Source organism: Electrona antarctica (genome assembly GCF_951216825.1).
Source record: "Electrona antarctica genome assembly, chromosome: 3".
Classification (NCBI taxonomy): domain Eukaryota; kingdom Metazoa; phylum Chordata; class Actinopteri; order Myctophiformes; family Myctophidae; genus Electrona; species Electrona antarctica.
Window position 1 is genome coordinate 27,493,994 of NC_136808.1, and position 17,615 is coordinate 27,511,608.

Consider the following 17,615-nt stretch of genomic DNA (forward strand, 5'->3'; position numbering starts at 1 on the left):
CCCCTTTCGGGGTTAGTGGTGATAGCGTGACGTCACTCCATAGACGCTACATGTTAACAGAGGTTATTTAAGAAGTCTACAACTTTTGTTTTCTCAAGGTAAGGTTTGTTCTATCTGCTCGACCTGATTTACCATCTTGTTTGCTTCATAATAATATTGGTCTGTCACATTTTTACATTAGAAAATGTACTTAGATTCTCCAGAGAAAAAAACGTGTAAATGCCCATGTTAAAGTCACCACTATTTACCGGAAGTGGGCGTGAAAAACGGGCTGTGAGATAGGCCTATTAAGCGGACTGATCGGCTTCCTCTCCCGTTGCGTGCACCGGTATGATCGGTATGCCTGAAACTCGTCCCGTGAGAAAGGTTCTGTGGTGCAAAAACGATGCGCAATTAAAATGCCCTAGGTTTTTTAATCGCGTTACTGTTTCTGTAATTCATGAATCTCAAGATGAATAGTGTTGTCATAGCAGGGAGAAGTCACTACTGTTATAAATAAATGAATAGTCATCATAGCAGTCACTCAGAAGTGAACAATATGGCTTCCGCCACACTCGTCAGTGAACCATCGTAATCTGATCACTTTAAAAGTCACTGAACGACTTCCTTCTTCCCATGAAAACAATCCCCTTCTATTTTTAGAACAGCCGTCTCGTCGTACAAACCAGAACTCAATCTACCTGTTGTACATACACTGCAAACATTGGAAACTTTTCCAGTGCATGTCTCAGACCAGTGGTTTTCAACCCGTTTCATTTCAAGGCCCATTATTTATTTGGCTTTTGAGCCACGGATGGACCACCATTTGATGACATTTAGCCTCTCTACAACGATTGAATATTGAATATGAACGTTGAGCAATATAACAATTCTCCTACATTCTCTAATTGTGTAGACTTCTTGTAAATGAAGTAATGGTACAAACAAGTTTAACAATACTGTAACTCTTGAGAGCGTAAAATGAAACCAAATGGACCTGTACGTCCATTTGGTTTAATTTTACGCTCTCAAGAGTTAAAGATCTATAAGGGTCCATTTGGTTAACAACTCTCCATTATTTAGCTGGGGACCACCTGGAACCCCCTCAAGGACCACTGGTAGTCCCCGGACCACTGGTTGAAAACCACTGTCTCAGACAAATCATTGGTTGAATTTACTTTATAGAGATATAAAGTCATATAACATTTACCCCACATTCTCTGTGTCTGAGGGCTCCATACCATGTTTAGTACCTGTGCTGTGTTCACACACAGGATCCATGTAAGACCATTTAGACCTGAGGACGATTCTACAAATGTCTTCTAAATCATGACAGTTTTCTGAAAAACCTGTTTGTCAATCGTTCTCAAACATTTTCATGTCAAGGACCCCCAGAATTATTATGTAATTGGCCGCCGACGCCCATCTGAAATTATGTTATTCCTGCAGGGACCCCCCCCCCCAAAAGCAAATTTTTGAGTTAAAACGTTCGATCAGAAAGAATATACAGTATATTCAAAGATTTGAGCCACATTTTCAAGATTAAACATAAAATAGCAGATCCCGCACGACGAGCTTGTAGATCTGCTATTTTTCAACAGCTAATGTATAACATGATGAAAAAAAACAAAAGGGGTTCCCGTCCAGAATGGGTTAAGACCCAGCTTCAACACACACACACTGACAGGACATCCCCACATCATAATAACCTTTCATTAATGGATTTGGAGTGCTGAGAGTTTGTCAAGACCTCAGCTTTAATTTGCTCCAGAGACGGAAAGAGAGAGGGGGCGACGGGGACGGACGTGGGTTTGGGGGACGTGCAGGATGTTGTTGCGTGTGTGTGTGTGTGTGGGGAGGGGGGGTTATGGGGGAGAGATAGTAACACTCCTCAACTTCAAAAGCATGAAGTGGGAGGGGCCTTGATGAGTTTATCGTGGGACCGTGATAACAGAGGGAACACATGAGGGCATAGGGCTGGCATCTTCAAAGACTCGAGGCACACAAAGCCCAGTATGACACATTACATGCTTCTTCAAGCATAATTAAAATTGCAATTTATTTTGGGTCAAACCCTTTTTTTTTTGCTTAGATTGACTGGCCTATGCAGAAAAAAACAATGATCAAATCTCAAGAAAAGTCAGTAGCATAATATGAGAAACAACACTTTTAATAATTGAAATAAATACTCCGGTACATGCATGACCAAAAACAAACAAAAAACAAACACTTGGTAAGTCTGGTAAATAGTGTAAGCCTATGGTGTATGGGCACCATACATAAACCTTACACCATACATAAACCTATGGTGTATGGGCACCATACATAAACCTTACACCATACATAAACCTATGGTGTATGGGCACCATACATACACATAAACCTATGGCACACAATCACTCACAGCAGCATCTAACCAATAAAGAATTCACACATGTTAAAAAAAAAAAAAAGCACGGAGAAAATCTTCCCACTCTCACAAAACCACGTGTACTTTTTTAGAAACATGTCACACATCATCAGGCCATAGGTTTTCACATCCATCATCAAAGGCTGTCGTTTTCACCATAGCTGAAAACTGAGGTAAACTTTTCAGGTTTGAAGATTTTGCTGCTATATCTTTTGGCAGAGAGAGAGAGAGAGAGGTTGAGCATTGGACTAGGCCACTGGTTCTCAACCTATTCAGGCTGGGACCCCCAAAATAGTCATATTTGAACTGTGGGGGACCCCAAAAAATAGTCATATTTGAACTGGGGGGGACCCCAACAAATAGTCATATTTGAACTGTGGGGGACCCCAAAATAGTCATATGAACAACAAGCTCACAACGCTTGTAGATCGGCAATTTTCACAATTTTGGACTCCTATATTATTTGACAATTTGTCCAAATGTTCGGTTTTTATAGTGTAGTTTGTTGATTTCTTTTGATGCAGTATATGTTTTTTTTTCAGGTATTAAAAAGGGTCGTTGCATTGTCACTTCACTGTCACCTGGAGACCCCGTGGGGAGGGACCCCCAGCTTGAGAACCACTGGACTAGGCTGCCAAGTTGTTTTAGTTTGTTGTGTTTTTCTAGTAATGTCTTTAGTCACATCCAGCGTGACACGAAAACACAGTAGTTGGTTGTTGTTTTTCTTCTTTTGTACGTCTCCGTAACACTTCAAACCAAGCTCACCAGCTCAGCACTACTTTACAGACAGCCTTTATAATGTTAGGACTTATATCTGCTTATGGAAAACCTGACAAACAGAAACAGGTGCTGCTTTAAACACGAGTGAGTCTCTTTGGTCACCGTCACCGTGGTGAGATGATGATCATTCACTTCCTGTGTGTATTTGGGCCGACATAACTAACAGTCCTACAGGCATGAGTCCCACACTCTCCCCCCAAAACCCTAAACCTAACCTCACAGGAAGCCACGGGTTAGTTTTAACATGCCACAGGTTAGTTTTAACCTGCCACGCATGTCGGGAGACTCGGGAGCGACGGTGTTGTCGAACTAATGCCTGTGGGACTGTTAGTATGTCTAACCAACGTGTGACTGTCAGTATGTCTAACCAACGTATGCACCCCATTGAGGACAATGACGAACGAACCACCTCTTCCTTCTAAAAAAAATAATTCACAGAATGGGAGTTGACGGGCGAGCAGGGTCCTCAATGGGAGTTGACGTGCGAGCAGGGTCCTCAATGGGAGTTGACGTGCGAGCAGGGTCCTCAATGGGAGTTGACGTGCGAGCAGGGTCCTCAATGGGAGTTGACGTGCGAGCAGGGTCCTCAATGGGAGTTGACGGGCGGCAGGGTCCTTGGGGACGAGCGCTCACGCAGTGCCTGAGACAGCAGCGTGCAGCCGTCCGACACGGCGCAGGCTGCGCAGCGAAGGCGCTCCCTGTAGTCGGCCATCTTGGCGCTGCTGTCGGGATGTTGTGCCACGTCGCGCAGGCCCTGCGTGAGCAGCACGCACGCCGACACTACGCTCATGGCTCCGCCCAGCACCGCCGTCTGCACCCCTTTAGCCTCGGGGGAGACAGTGGCGGCCCGGCCGAGGAACAGAGGCTCCGTGGCGAAGCCCACCAGCGCGTTGACCGCCTGCGTTAGCGCGCCGCCAAATAGCACGCAGCGGTTCCTCGTCAGCTCGCTGGGCTGAGTCTTCACCTGGAAACACAACAAACCTGCCGTTAATCATTAGGTCTGAGACCAGATTCTACTAAATGTCTTCTAAATCTTCAGTGGTGGTCAAGCTTTTGTGTTGTGTTTATGATTTTTCAACAGTTAAAGTTTAAAATTATGGTTAAAAGCTATTAGGTGACACAGATGCGTCCTCAGGTCTAAATGGGATAATTTTCTTTGTTTGCTCAATACCGTTTGTTTCTTTGAGTTAAAGTTAGTTAATTTGTTTTGAAATACTTGTCAGATGTTTCCAGTTTTTGTAAAACTAATGCTTGACAAATTGTGTCACAACGTTTTGTTTATTAAAAAGATTAAAAGGGTAGCCTATACCTTTGGGTGCCACTAAGCTAGTGGACCTACATGTGTATAGTATATATGTGTGTTTGTACGTATATGTTTTATATAAATAAAATGGACTGGACTCACCACCTCTTTATAAATAAAACAGACTGGACTCACCACCTCTTTATAAATAACATGGACTGGAGTCACTGGACTGGACTCACCTATTTAAAAATAACATGGACTGGACTCACTGGACTGGACTCACCTCCTCTTCATAAATAACATGGACTGGACTCACCTCCTCTTTATAAATAACATGGTCTGGACTCAATGGATTGGACTCACCACCTCATTATAAATAACATAGACTGGACTCACTGGACTGGACTCACCTCCTTGACGCAGGCCAGCAGCGCCATACCGGCGGTGCTCATGCTCTTCACGGCCAGCTTGAACTGCTCCTTGGCAAAGCGGTCGCGCGAGCGCTCGCTGGCCAGCGAGGACGCGTCCGTCAGAGTCTTCAGGTTGGTGGAGATGTTCTGCGACAGCTCCAGAAGCAGCTGCGGAGTCAGGTCGACAAGCGGCGTGACGCGCAGCACGCCACAGCTCTGCTCCACCTCGTGTCGGCAGCGCGTCACCTTTAAAGGGATGAGCAGTAAGATATGAACATTACATTTAAAGGGATGAGCATAAGAGAGAACTTCACGTAAGAACACTTAAGAACTTCCACCTGGCCGCCGGCAACCAGTAGTGCCATTAGTATAGGACTTTTAGGCACTACAGGACCCTTATTCGTTCTTTAACTTTTGAGAGTGTAAAATGAAACCAAATGGACCTGTATCATTTTACGCTCTGAAGAGTTAAATCATTGTTAAACATCTGTATTACTTAATTTACAAGAAGTCTACATAATTAGAGAACGGAATTGTGGACAAAATCCTACATCCAACGATAGTTTTAAAAAAAAGTATTTCGTTTTGGGTCATTAAGTCTAAATGTCATCAAATGGTGGTCCGTGGCTGAAATGCTGAAAAAACAATTATGGGCCTTGCCTTGATATGAAGAAGGTTGAAAACCAAAGTGTTATAATAAAGATTACCCGTCCACTCCCACCCCTACGGTCACCTTGTATCGACCCAACAGTTACCCTGCAATCACCTTGTATCAGTCCATCAGAACCGGCTGGCAGGGCTGCGACCCTTGGATGAATGAATGAATGAATGAATAAATGAATGGAATGAGTCACCTTGTATCGGTCCACCAACCCAGCTGACAGGGCTATAGTAGTAGTAGTAGTAGTAGTAGTATAGTTACCTTGTATCGGTCCACCAGGCCCGTCTGGCAGGGCGTGGACCCGGGCACCTCCACGGCGGCGAGGTAGGCTGCGTGCGCGGAGCACTCGGTCAGTGACACCACCAGGTCACCCATCTCCGCCAGGCGCTCGGCCACCTCTGCGAAGCGGCCCATGTTGAGCTGGCTCTGCAGGTCGTGCGTCAGGATGGAGAGCTCCTTGGTCCGCGCGATCACCGTGTCGCGGCACTGCTCGAAGGTGTCGAAGGCCACCGGCGTCACCGTCCCGTCCGACGACGTCGCCGCCGCCACGACCGGCCGCGTCTCGCTGGAGAGCAGGAGCAGGTCGGCCACCAGCTGCATCTTGGCCTTGCACGCGTCGCAGACGGACGAAAGACGCTTCCGCTGCTGCACACTGACGCCCTGTGGCGCGCTGGCGCTCTGCTGCACGCTCTGCTGCGCACTCTGCAGACTGCCGCCCTGCGCGCTCTGCAGGCTGCCGCCCTGTTGCACGTTCACCGGCGTGACAGGCGTGGTGGCGCTGGCGGATCCCTCGCTAGCCGACTTGCCGGAACCACCGCTAGCCATGATATAAGGTAGGGGGGGAGCTATACTCTTGTGGAGATGGAGGGGTGCGATTATACACGTCTTTCTGTTGCTTCCGCGTGCTCCATTTCGTATAGTTTAAGACATGTTTCTAAGATATGAAAATAAGCTTTTTAAAATATCAACTGGCCAAACAGTCTTCCTTATGAATTCCTTCAGAGTGTTGGTTTGCATTCCACTGTACAGCACATGTTGTTGTTGTTGTGGGTAAAACACGCAGGAGTCTCGACGTAAACATCTAGTCTCTGAGAGCAAAGCGTTCGTCTGTGATCGAGGCGCGGTACGTCCCCGTTGACATTCAGAGCAGAATGTTTTTTGTGTTGATAAAGTTCTGAAAGTCAAAAGAATGCAATGAATAAATATCCTACCGTGTGATCTTTGCCCCGATTTAGAGTAGCCTAATGTTATAATAGAATCCCTTCAATTTGTTCTAAGTTCATAATAAAAATAAAAATCCAATCCTGAACATCGACTCATGGGTGTAAATATATACCTTACTATAGTCTCATGGGTGTAAATATCTACCTTACTGTAATCTCATGGGTGTAAATATATACACCTTACTGTAGTCTCATGGGTGTAAATATATACCTTACTGTAGTCTCATGGGTGTAAATATATATCTTACTGTAGTATATGGGTGTAAATATATACCTTACTGTAGTCTCATGGGTGTAAATATATACCTTACTGTAGTATATGGGTGTAAATATATACCTTACTGTAGTCTCATGGGTGTAAATATATATCTTACTGTGGTATATGGGTGTAAATATATACCTTACTGTAGTCTCATGGGTGTAAATATATACCTTACTGTAGTATATGGGTGTTTGTGAAATACTATAATTCACAGCTGGTTGGTTATATCTGATGATGAACACAAACGTCACCAATAATAATGTGCCTCCAACAAAAGGCAGTTAGCTACTGTTATCATCGGAAATAAAACATAACAATGAATATAAAAATCACACACATTACCAATAATATGAAACACTTAAGTTCCAATAATAATAATAATAACAATCTGAACTGCTTCAATATGCCGGTGCCTTAATTTTCTTCTTCCTTCTTTAGGCTCTTAGTTTTAAGTTTTGACTAGCCTACATCAAGAAGAACATGTGATTTCTTAACTTCTATGAGGACTTGACGACATGGATATTAATAAACTGTCCAACGTGCAGGGACAACTAGCATGTTTTACCACCCTAATAATAATAATAATAGACAGGAACAGACTCATTGTTCCAGACGGGAGCAGCAGCACTTCCATCATTCCACGGACGGCATGAGTCCCAAATAAAATCCACAACAACGGTCCGACGATAACGACAACGTTAATAACAACCTGAAGCCACTCCCGTGCGCTTTTCTTTTCAACCTTTTCTTTTTCATACGCAGGCCCGTGTTGTTGTTGTTGTTGTTGTTAGAAGATGATGATGATGATGATAGTTTGGATTCCATTGACTTGTCCGTCCAAACACAACACAACACGACACGACACGACGCGACGCCCTCGATCCGATCCTTTTCCTCAGCAAATAAAGTCGGGACGCGAGGACTTGGAGATCGGCTGCTGTTCCTGGTCAGCCCCGCTGCTGCTTGTCCTGTGTGGATCAGCAGGGGACTTGTGGTGGTCCGCTTGGAGATCCATTATTGTAGCAGCCCCGTGGGTGGGGGTCCGTCCAACAACACCATGGAGCAGTTCCACGGCCCACTAGTAAAGTTGTTGTGTCCGTGTGGAGAGGAGAAGTGACAGTTGTGTATTCCTGGTAGTTACTATAGTTTAGTGGCAGTTCCTCCACAGCCTAGCCTGTAGGCTACTAGAGCTGCTGCTACACACACACTGTATCAGGAAGCGGGGAGGGTGTGGTCGGTAGAGAGAGCACTACTACTTGTAGGGAGAGAGAAAAAAAGACCGGCAACAATGTAACACATTTATCAGTCAGCCAGCCAGCCAGCCAGTCAGTCGATCAGACAGACAGACAGACAGACAGACAGACAGTCAGTAAACCAGCCAGCCAGTCAGTCAGTCAGTCAGTAAACCAGCCAGCCAGCCAGTCAGACAGACAGCCAGACAGACAGTAAACCAGCCAGTCAGTCAGTCAGTCAGTCAGTCAGTAAACCAGCCAGTCAGTCAAGTCAGACAGACAGACAGACATTAAACCAGTCAGTCAGTCAGTCAGTCAGTCAGTCAGTCAGACAGACAGACAGACAGACAGACAGACAGACAGACAGACAGACAGACAGACAGACAGACGTTAAACCAGCCAGACAGACAGACAGACAGACAGTCAGTAAACCAGCCAGTCAGCCAGCCAGTCAGTCAGACAGACAGACAGACAGACAATCAGTCAGTAAACCAGTCAGTCAGTCAGGAACAGAAGGGAAGGGAAGGGGAAGAGTTTTCGGCAATAACTTTCCACAGTGGGTGGCAGCCCAACGGTCAGGTCAGATCAGCCCAATGGTCAGATCAGCCCAACGGTCAGGTCAGATCAGCCCAATGGTCAGATCAGCCCAACGGTCAGGTCAGATCAGCCCAACAGTCAGATCAGCCCAACGGTCAGGTCAGATCAGCCCAACAGTCAGATCAGCCCAACGGTCAGGTCAGATCAGCCTTAATGGTCGATACCCACAGACAGACAAGCCAGAGAATATCTATAGGCCGGTTGTCGGCTTTGTTGGTAGGTCACTCGGTCAGTTGTAGTTTTCTAGTATTTCCATGTGAGCCTTATTAGTCAGTCTGCTTTCAGGGCTGACTGCCATGACCATGACACAACATCCCTTATTCCCGTTCCCGTCGAGGCTCAGTACAGTACTATCCGTCCACCAGGGGGCATTACCCCCCCCCCCCCCCCACCCCCCTTGTTGGAGTGACAACAACAGTGTTTCTCAGAGCACCCCCCCCCCCCTCCTGGACAAAATTATACAACTATATATGTGTTTTTTGGTTTTTTTTAAGAATCACAGCTGCTTCCGTTTGGCCAAAGTTAAAGTTAGATGGAATAGAGCGCAGCTGTTGTATCATATGGGAGGGAGGGAGCGGCGCTCAGAGAGCCATGCAAGATTGAATTTGTTGTTTCTCGTCGCCGACCACGAGCTGTGTGAACAGGATTATTTGGAGGACAATGGCGGAAAATATATAGAGCGCTGAAGTGGTTAATGTATATGTTTTGTATAACAATAGTCAAAATCTATACAAAGTAATTAGTAATTCAAGTTTTCAAATAATTGTAGTGTAGTAAACTAGTAAAAGTACAAATTTGCCTCCGAGATGTAGTGGAGTAGAAGTAAAAGTATTGAAATTGGAAATACTCCACCACTGGGTGGACAGAACTGGGTTACCGTAATGTTACCGTATAATGTCCTTATAGCACATAGTTTTTTATCACAAAATCCATTGCTGCACTTCAAAAAACACATTTTACACTCACAGGTTTTTGATTGATTGATTGAGTGATTGAGTGATTGATTGATTGTCACAACTGCTGCCATTATTATTGTATTGTGCAGTGACATTCAATGTATTCAATTAAAGGGATAGTTCACAATTTTTTAAGTTGTATGAAATACTTGCCATTAATACGTGGTTGCAACTGTATTGATTGATTGCCCGAGTCCCGTGGTGGGAATTCTGTTCTGGTTAAGTAGTTCCGGTCATTTTGTGGGGGGCACTGGGGCCACGCATTAAAAGTAAATTAACAGAACTACCGTCATTTGTGTTGTTGAACTATTTCTAAAATATTTATAGGCTAGCGCAACTTTCGTTCAAGTTTCACCCCCAGCTTTCACATGGAATTATTGTGTGGGCGTAGCTCTGTGTGGTAAAGAAATAGGTCAAATAGGTCAATAATACAAATGACTCTAGTTTTGTGAATCAATGTACTTTTAATGCGTGGCCCCATGCAGTGCCACCCACAAAATGACTGGAACTATTTAATATGTCACCAAAACTAGAGCAGAACTCCACGGGACTCGGATTCTGAACTATCCATTTAAGGTACTCTCTGAAACCGGCCTGTAGACTGTAGGCTGTAGCCTGTAGGCTTCTCTCATTATCTTTTTCCCCTATCATAATGTTTATTTATACTTTAAACGACATATCACTGTTTTTGAGCCCCGGCCTCCTATTCCCAGCTTTCCCGGTTTGTGAATCACATTGGCTTGTGATTGGCTGATCACCCCATAGGACGCAAATTGTGATTGGCCAGAATGAGATGATATAATATGATGATACGAGCGCCCCTCACTTCACACGGGTGTGATTTTTGTTGAGATAGGCTATGGGCTAACAAGCAGCAGGAAAAAAAATATCATAATTACAAGACATGGATCTATTGCGGTACAGATCGAGATGCCATGTATTTGTACTTTACTGCATTACTAGGCTTATACTATTTTTGAGGGGCGCTAGCTCCTCCTATATACATCTTTGTCATAACTCGTGTCACATTTGCCATTGACAATGAAAGGGGAATTTACGTCATATGTGTCGGAAAAAATCTGCATTTTAATTGTGCCAACACAAACATTAAATGCCATTGACAGTGAAAGGATAATTTACGTGTCTGGGAAAATCGACATGTTACGTCATGATGATGTGCATTGATAAGAGCGCCCCTCACTTCACACGGGTGTGATTTCTTTCTTTTACATTAATCTTTATTCTGAATTTGAGACTGCTGTATCGCATATGTGACAATAGAATGTGTGTTGTGTGTGTGTGTGTGTGTGTGTGCGTGCGTGCGTGCGTGCGTGCGTGCGTGCGTGCGTGCGTGCGTGCGTGAGTGAGTGAGTGAGTGAGAGACAGTCAGATATTAATGGTTAAAAATAAATAACTAATAAAAAACGGCGCCCTACCGCCCCCTACGTTGACCCTCAACCATAGGCTTTTCTCCGGCTGGAGAAATCTGACTCCACAGACTGTTGAGCACATGACGTCGTGGTCACCGTCCAATCAGCAGAGGTATATGCGAGAGAAGAATGGGAGGGAGCCAATCCGCTAGTGGTGTGGGAGGGCTTTACTCCCTGGGAGCCAATCCGCTAGAGGTGTGGGAGGGCTTTACTCCCTGTAGTAATCTGTGTCATGAATCTTAAAGGGCCACTTCACCCCTTTTGCAGCCTGATCTTATTTTAATGATGTTTGGGAGACAAGAAACACTTTCCTGGGGGTTTTACGTAGGTAATATGTGTTTTTAGATATTTTAGTAATTCAAAGTGTCCATGGGCTCCATGATGTACGTCGCTAAATGTTTTGATAAATTGAACAAGGTGGACCCACTTGTAAACAAGTGTAATGCTTTATTGGGTCATCCACTCACAGTTAACAGTCTTTGTATTGAGTTGTGCTGGAAATGTACTGTAATTCTGCAACCTGTTAATAAATATTTCAATCAATCAATCAATCAATCAATCAATCAATCAATCAATCAATCAATGTCATGGACACTGGGCTCACGTCCTTCCTGGACTACAATTCCCATAATGCTTTGGTCCACTGCTCCTCCTTGTGGATAGACACACGGGGACTACAAATTTCACCCCCCCAAATGAGACAGCGGCCCCACTTCTGGTCCGTTTCAATGGTGTACTGCAGCTGTCAATGCAATCCCTATGAGAGGCATCATAAAATACCCTAATTTCACTGAGGCTGTAGTGATTTTTTTTGTGTTCTAATAAAGTTTCCCATATGTTTCAATGTCACATACCTGCCATCTGAATATACAACCCACAATGTACTATAATATACTGCATCAGAGATTCAAAAGTGCTAGCATTGTAAATCTCAAGTTAAAGGGGTCGCACGGTATATACATCACGGTCGCATCCCTTGAGGTTTTCAATACCCAGATATATTGTGTTTCGTTTTATATGCTATGTATTTGTGGAAAATTATCTAAACAGCATCTTGCAAGACTAATTATTAATACTCATCTGGAGAATTCACTATCGGCCGGGCTACACCAGGCTTTTCTCGCGCGTTTACCCTAAACGCGAACCCCGCGCGTGCGTTTTTGAGTGGTGCAACCACTCCAAGGAACAGCAATGTCTGTGACTTGTGACTCGTGTTAACCTATGTTTGTGTGTGACTCATGTGTGACTCATGAGTACCAGTAGGGGCGCTGTTGTGCCAGAAACAGAGACAGAGAGATAGTATTGCACTGTTGCCCGCTAATGGGCGTCGCGCGGGGTTCGCGTTTAGGGTAAACGCACGAGAAAAGCCTGGTGTAGCCCGGCCCTAAAGGTATTAAAAAAGGATATGCCACTCCTCCATAACTCCATTTAGCTGGGTTATTTTCCCAACTATTCAGCCAAGTTAATTATAGTTTATAGTTTATAAGTTGACAACGGTAAAACACACCGTCAGAGCTCCACGGTAGTAGAGCATTATAAGCCTGTGACGGCCCCAGGGCCTATGTCAGGGTTTATGTGTGTGCTTTACTAATACTAATCTGTATTTCAGTGTGATGGGACCTGGTTGGAGAGTGGTGGCAATCAAGGATTGGAGGCAGCTGGCCAGTGCCTCCAATCACTATAAAAGAGCCACCTTGCCAGTGGTTCTTTCTCTTCCACCTGGGCCACACCCAAGCATGGCCACACAGGGCATATTGTTTGTTTGACTCAGTCCTCAGTTTGTTGGGCAGATTAGTTTCCCTGCCAAGTTTTGGTTGGAAACGTGTTATTTCTACTTTAAAATCAATTATACTATTTAATAAACTTTACATTTTTGCATTTATCCCATGCTTGTTTCCCTTCTTTGTTATGGTCTGAGAGCCGGACCTTAACAAGCCCATGACATACATGTTCAATATATAGACATGAATGAACAAAGTCAGTTGGGATCAGGATCTATTATTGAGAATTCCACTCTTCAAATTCGGTGCTCGTAGCCCCGTAAAGGCAGTGACGTCCCTTAAAAGCATCAGGTTCTCTGTCTGCCGTCTCCCCTCTGCTCTGTTAACATTATGGGTAACTCATTCAAGTGGTAAATTAAATGTGAAATACATCCTCTATTGAGAAAACAACAATATATGTTGACAAAGACACTTCATACATTTGGAAATTTTATTCAAATCAATATAGTCTTCAGTTCATTTCGTATTATTTTGAAAGTAGGCTAAGTACAGTTGAATTTCAATGGACTTCTATGGGCTGGCCTGCAGTACACCGTTCTAACGGACCAGAAGTGGGGCCGCTGTCTCATTTGGGGGCGTGGAATTTGTAGTCCCTGTGTGTCTCTATAGGGGGAGGGCTGTCTTACTGAGACAACATGACATCATAGAGCCCATGGACACTTTTAAATACTGAAATATCTAAAAACACATATCCCCATAACCCCAGGAAAGTGTTTCTTGTCTCCCAAACATCAATAAAAAAAGATCTGGTTGCAAAAGGGGTGAAGTGGCCCTTTAAGTCTGATTTTCTGTATAGCCTACTATTTAATAGTTATAGTCCAGAGAAAAACAATCTGCTATTTGTACCGAAATGACTGCAAAAAATATTGCTGCTATTTTTGTTTCAATAAAGCTTAAAGGACCACTTCACCACTTTTCAACCTATCTTCATATAATAGGTCCTCACTAATAATCATGATAAAATGGCACGATTTTTGTCTGTCTCATAGGAGGGCTGTGGGCAGTTTAGAAACCGTCTTCCAGTGACATCATCATTAGGCAGATTATTTTTTAAACAAGATTTTTTTACAAAAATGTTTAGATTTTCATTATCGTGAGAACGATGGCTTCCATTTTCGCATTGCAACTTTTCAGGACTAGAAAGCCTGCAGTTTTTATTAGCTTGTATTCCCCATCGATTATGTCACTGGAAGACGGTTTCTGAACTGCCCACAGCCCTCCTATGAGACACAGACCGAGTAGAAAAAAATTGCGCCATTTTTTCATGATTATTAGTGAGGACCTATTATATGAAGATAGGTTGAAAAGTGGTGAAGTGGTCCTTTAATACTTTGTATAACATGTATATAATGATGCAATGTGACATAGCTCTATTTACAAAATGCTGTATACCCTCCAACTGTATATACTTTCCCCATTATCAGTTTTTATTATATTTTGCTTTACATTTGCTTTGGCAATGTATACATATATGTTTTTTCATGCCAATAAAGCTCATTTGAATTGAATTGAATTTTGTGTGTAAACTTGAATGATTATGCATGAAGACTTGTGGCTTTGACCACACTTTGTGCTCGTAATAACGTGCCATAGTAATGCCGTAGATTCACTTTGTCTTTAATATCATTTATTTGTATTATTTGTTAGTTTTCTTAGTTTTTTGTTCAATTTTGTCATACTCTTTCTTTCTTTTCTGCTTTATTTGTTTCTACATTGTTGCTATAGGCTACACTGTTTATTGAAAAACAATAACAAATATGAATCATAAAAAATAACTGTATTTGATGAAAACAGGAATAACTAGAAAAGGTCCCCTTCATTGTGTGTGTGTGTGTGTGTGTGTGTGTGTGTGTGTGTGTGTGTGTGTGTGTGTGTGTGTGTGTGTGTGTGTGTGTGTGTGTGTGTGTGTGTGTGACGCGGCTTGGCCTGTTGTAGCGCCACCATGAGGCTGATTTGAAATCTGTCAAGTGGCATTTCTTCCTCAGCCTAGTGGGAATATGCATGCACAGTTTCACCGCAATGGGACGCTGCGTTGAGTAGTTGTGGCAATTTGTACAAAGCGGGCTACTCCTGAAAGGTTTAGAAGCCAATCATAGGCAATGAAGGTGGATTATGAGAAATCAAACAAACGCGTCTTGATCACATGACTATGGAGAGCATGTGTACCGATTTGCGTGAAATTTGGATAAAATCTGAAGGAGTAATATTAGAAAATGTGTTTTAAATATGTCGGCCTCCTGGTGGCGCTATAAAGAGCAGATGTGAAAAATTCCAGGCAAAGGTTTTTCCTTGGCCTCTAGGGAGTTGGCATACAAAGTTATCCACAGATCCGTGCAGTTAGAGGTAAAAACACTTTTCGGCGAGTTATAGCGCCACCATGAGGCTGAGTTGAAAATGTTCACGTGGCATTTCTTCCTCGGCCTAGTGGGAATGTGCGTGCACAATTTCACGGAAATCACACGATGTGTTCATGATTTGCAGCATTTTGTTTGAAACTGAGCACTCCTGCGAACTTTGGAAGCCAATCTTAGCCAATCAGGATGGAGTCTGAGAAATCTGAAAGACCGGTTTCGTTGAATCGCTCTAGAGAGACTGTGTACCAATTTGCGTGATGTTTGGACAAAATCTGTAGGTGTACTGTCCAAAAACTTGTTTTGCACAAATCGGCCTCCTGGTGGCGCTATAACAGGCCCTTCTGGAAATTCTGGGGCAGAGGTTCATCGTTGGCATCCAGGGAGTGTGTGTGCAAAATTTGACATCGACCGGGTTAACGGTGCCGGAGATTAGTTGTTCACAGACGGACGGACGGACACGGACACACACGGACACACACACGGACGGACGGACGGAGTGCAAAACATACTCTCTCCCCATGCCTTCTAGCCTGGTATCCAGCCTGCTTCGCTACGTTCGGCGGATTTTTTTTTCTCTCTTCGCTTATCGAAGAGAGAAAAAAAAATCCGCCGAACGTAGCGAAGCAGGCTGGATACCAGGCTACATGCCTTCGGCCTGGTGGATTGTCATTTTGTGCTGGATTTGTAAAATGTGTAAATAATTGGGTCCATTTGGTTTTATGTTACACTCTCATGATTTAACGATCTAATAAGGGTCCATTTGGTTCAAAACTATCATTTAAGCTGGGGACCCCCTGGAACTCCGGACCACTGCACCATACAGACCCATTTAGCTTAATAAGAAAGGGTCCATTTGGTTCCAAATGTACTCTCTCTGAGTTACGGACCCATAAGGGTCCATTTGGTTCCAAATGTACACTCTCTGAGTTACGGACCCATAAGGGTCCATTTGGTTCCAAATGTACACTCTCTTGAGTTATGGACCCATAAGGGTCCATTTGGTTCCAAATGTAGCCTATACACTCTCTGAGAGTTACGGACCCACAAGGGCCCATTTGGTTCCAAACTATCATTTAAGCTGGGGACCCCCCCTGGAACTCCCCTCAAGGACCCCTGGTGGTCCTCGGACCACTGGTTGAGAACCACGGTCTCGTGACGCTGAACTGCTCTGTGAGCCAATCGTCTTGCTCCAGCTGTAAGCATGCTGGGTTGCCATGTGCGCTTATTATAAGCAACCTTTGGCTTGTTTTTCTGTAAAGTTACTTTACTGGTTGCATTATTACTTGTGTGAGCAGAGCGTGCGCAAGTACTGTTTTCGGCTGCGGCCAATCAGGGAGCTGCGCGCATAATGTCAGTGACACCCTCGGCCAATCAGGGCGCTGCGTGCGTATTTTTCATATGCCGTAAATATTTTTTTAAAAGACGTATGTGGATGACATAACCAATTTAAGTTTATAGTATATATAACTATATGTCAGATGTTTCAATAACTTGATTGGGGTCTGCTTATAACGCAGTAGTTGACGGTGGTGCGCCGGGGCACCAAACAGAATGGTCAATCACTGCGCAATGGTCATCCCAGCCAATGAAGCCCCTGGAGAACGAGACTAACCACTTTGACGCTTATGGGTTTCATCTTTATTTGTTATATTTTATAGAGGGAGGAACAATAAGTTGACAAGAGTCAGAGATAAGTTGCGCGCTCTGCTCGCACACAAGTAGGCCATTCATGGCCAACTTGTGTGCAAAGCGCAAGTTGGTTAGTTAGTGTGGTTGCCCAAAGGGCATGTTATTGTGACACTTTCTTTTTCCTCCGGTGTAATCGAATAATCAAACTTCCACTGTGATTGGCCGAGCTATGCATAACGTTTGTAGCAGCTAATTGGCTGTTGTTGGTTACGTAACCTGTCTATGTTTTATAATGGTTTATAACTATAGTCTGGTTGCCCTTTGGGCAAACAGACTATTCCGGAGTAATCTAACTTCCGTTTTGATTGGTCGAGCTTTGCATAACGTTTGTAGTAGCTAATTGGCTGTTGTTGGTTACGTAACCAATCTATGTTTTACAATCGTTTATAAAGACATAAATTCCCTTGCAGGGGCAGAAGATAACTCTACATCTGATCTCAAACCTCAAACCCGCCTTAGATCTCCATATGGAGCTGACTTGTTTCCATTTTGATCCTTCCCCATCCATCCCTTCCTCTTCGATGTCTCCTTTTTGACTGATGTCTAGACGGGCCTGCACCCATGCCAAAGCGCCAGCACTTGCCCAGCAGTCTGCTGTCACCCAG

At 44.0% G+C, this 17,615-nt stretch overlaps 1 protein-coding gene across 1 annotated transcript; it reads right to left on the minus strand.

The window, feature by feature from the left end:
* Positions 1-2,131: 2,131 nt before the first annotated feature.
* tlnrd1 (talin rod domain containing 1) lies at positions 2,132-8,272 on the minus strand. Its single transcript, XM_079497770.1, has 4 exons — positions 7,572-8,272; positions 5,748-6,660; positions 4,826-5,071; positions 2,132-4,133 (listed from the first exon to the last, which is right to left on the minus strand). Exons 2-4 carry the CDS (start codon positions 6,309-6,311, stop codon positions 3,756-3,758), a joined length of 1,188 nt encoding a protein of 395 aa, XP_079353896.1. The 5' UTR covers positions 6,312-6,660; positions 7,572-8,272; the 3' UTR covers positions 2,132-3,755.
* Between the last annotated feature and the right edge of the window lie 9,343 nt (positions 8,273-17,615).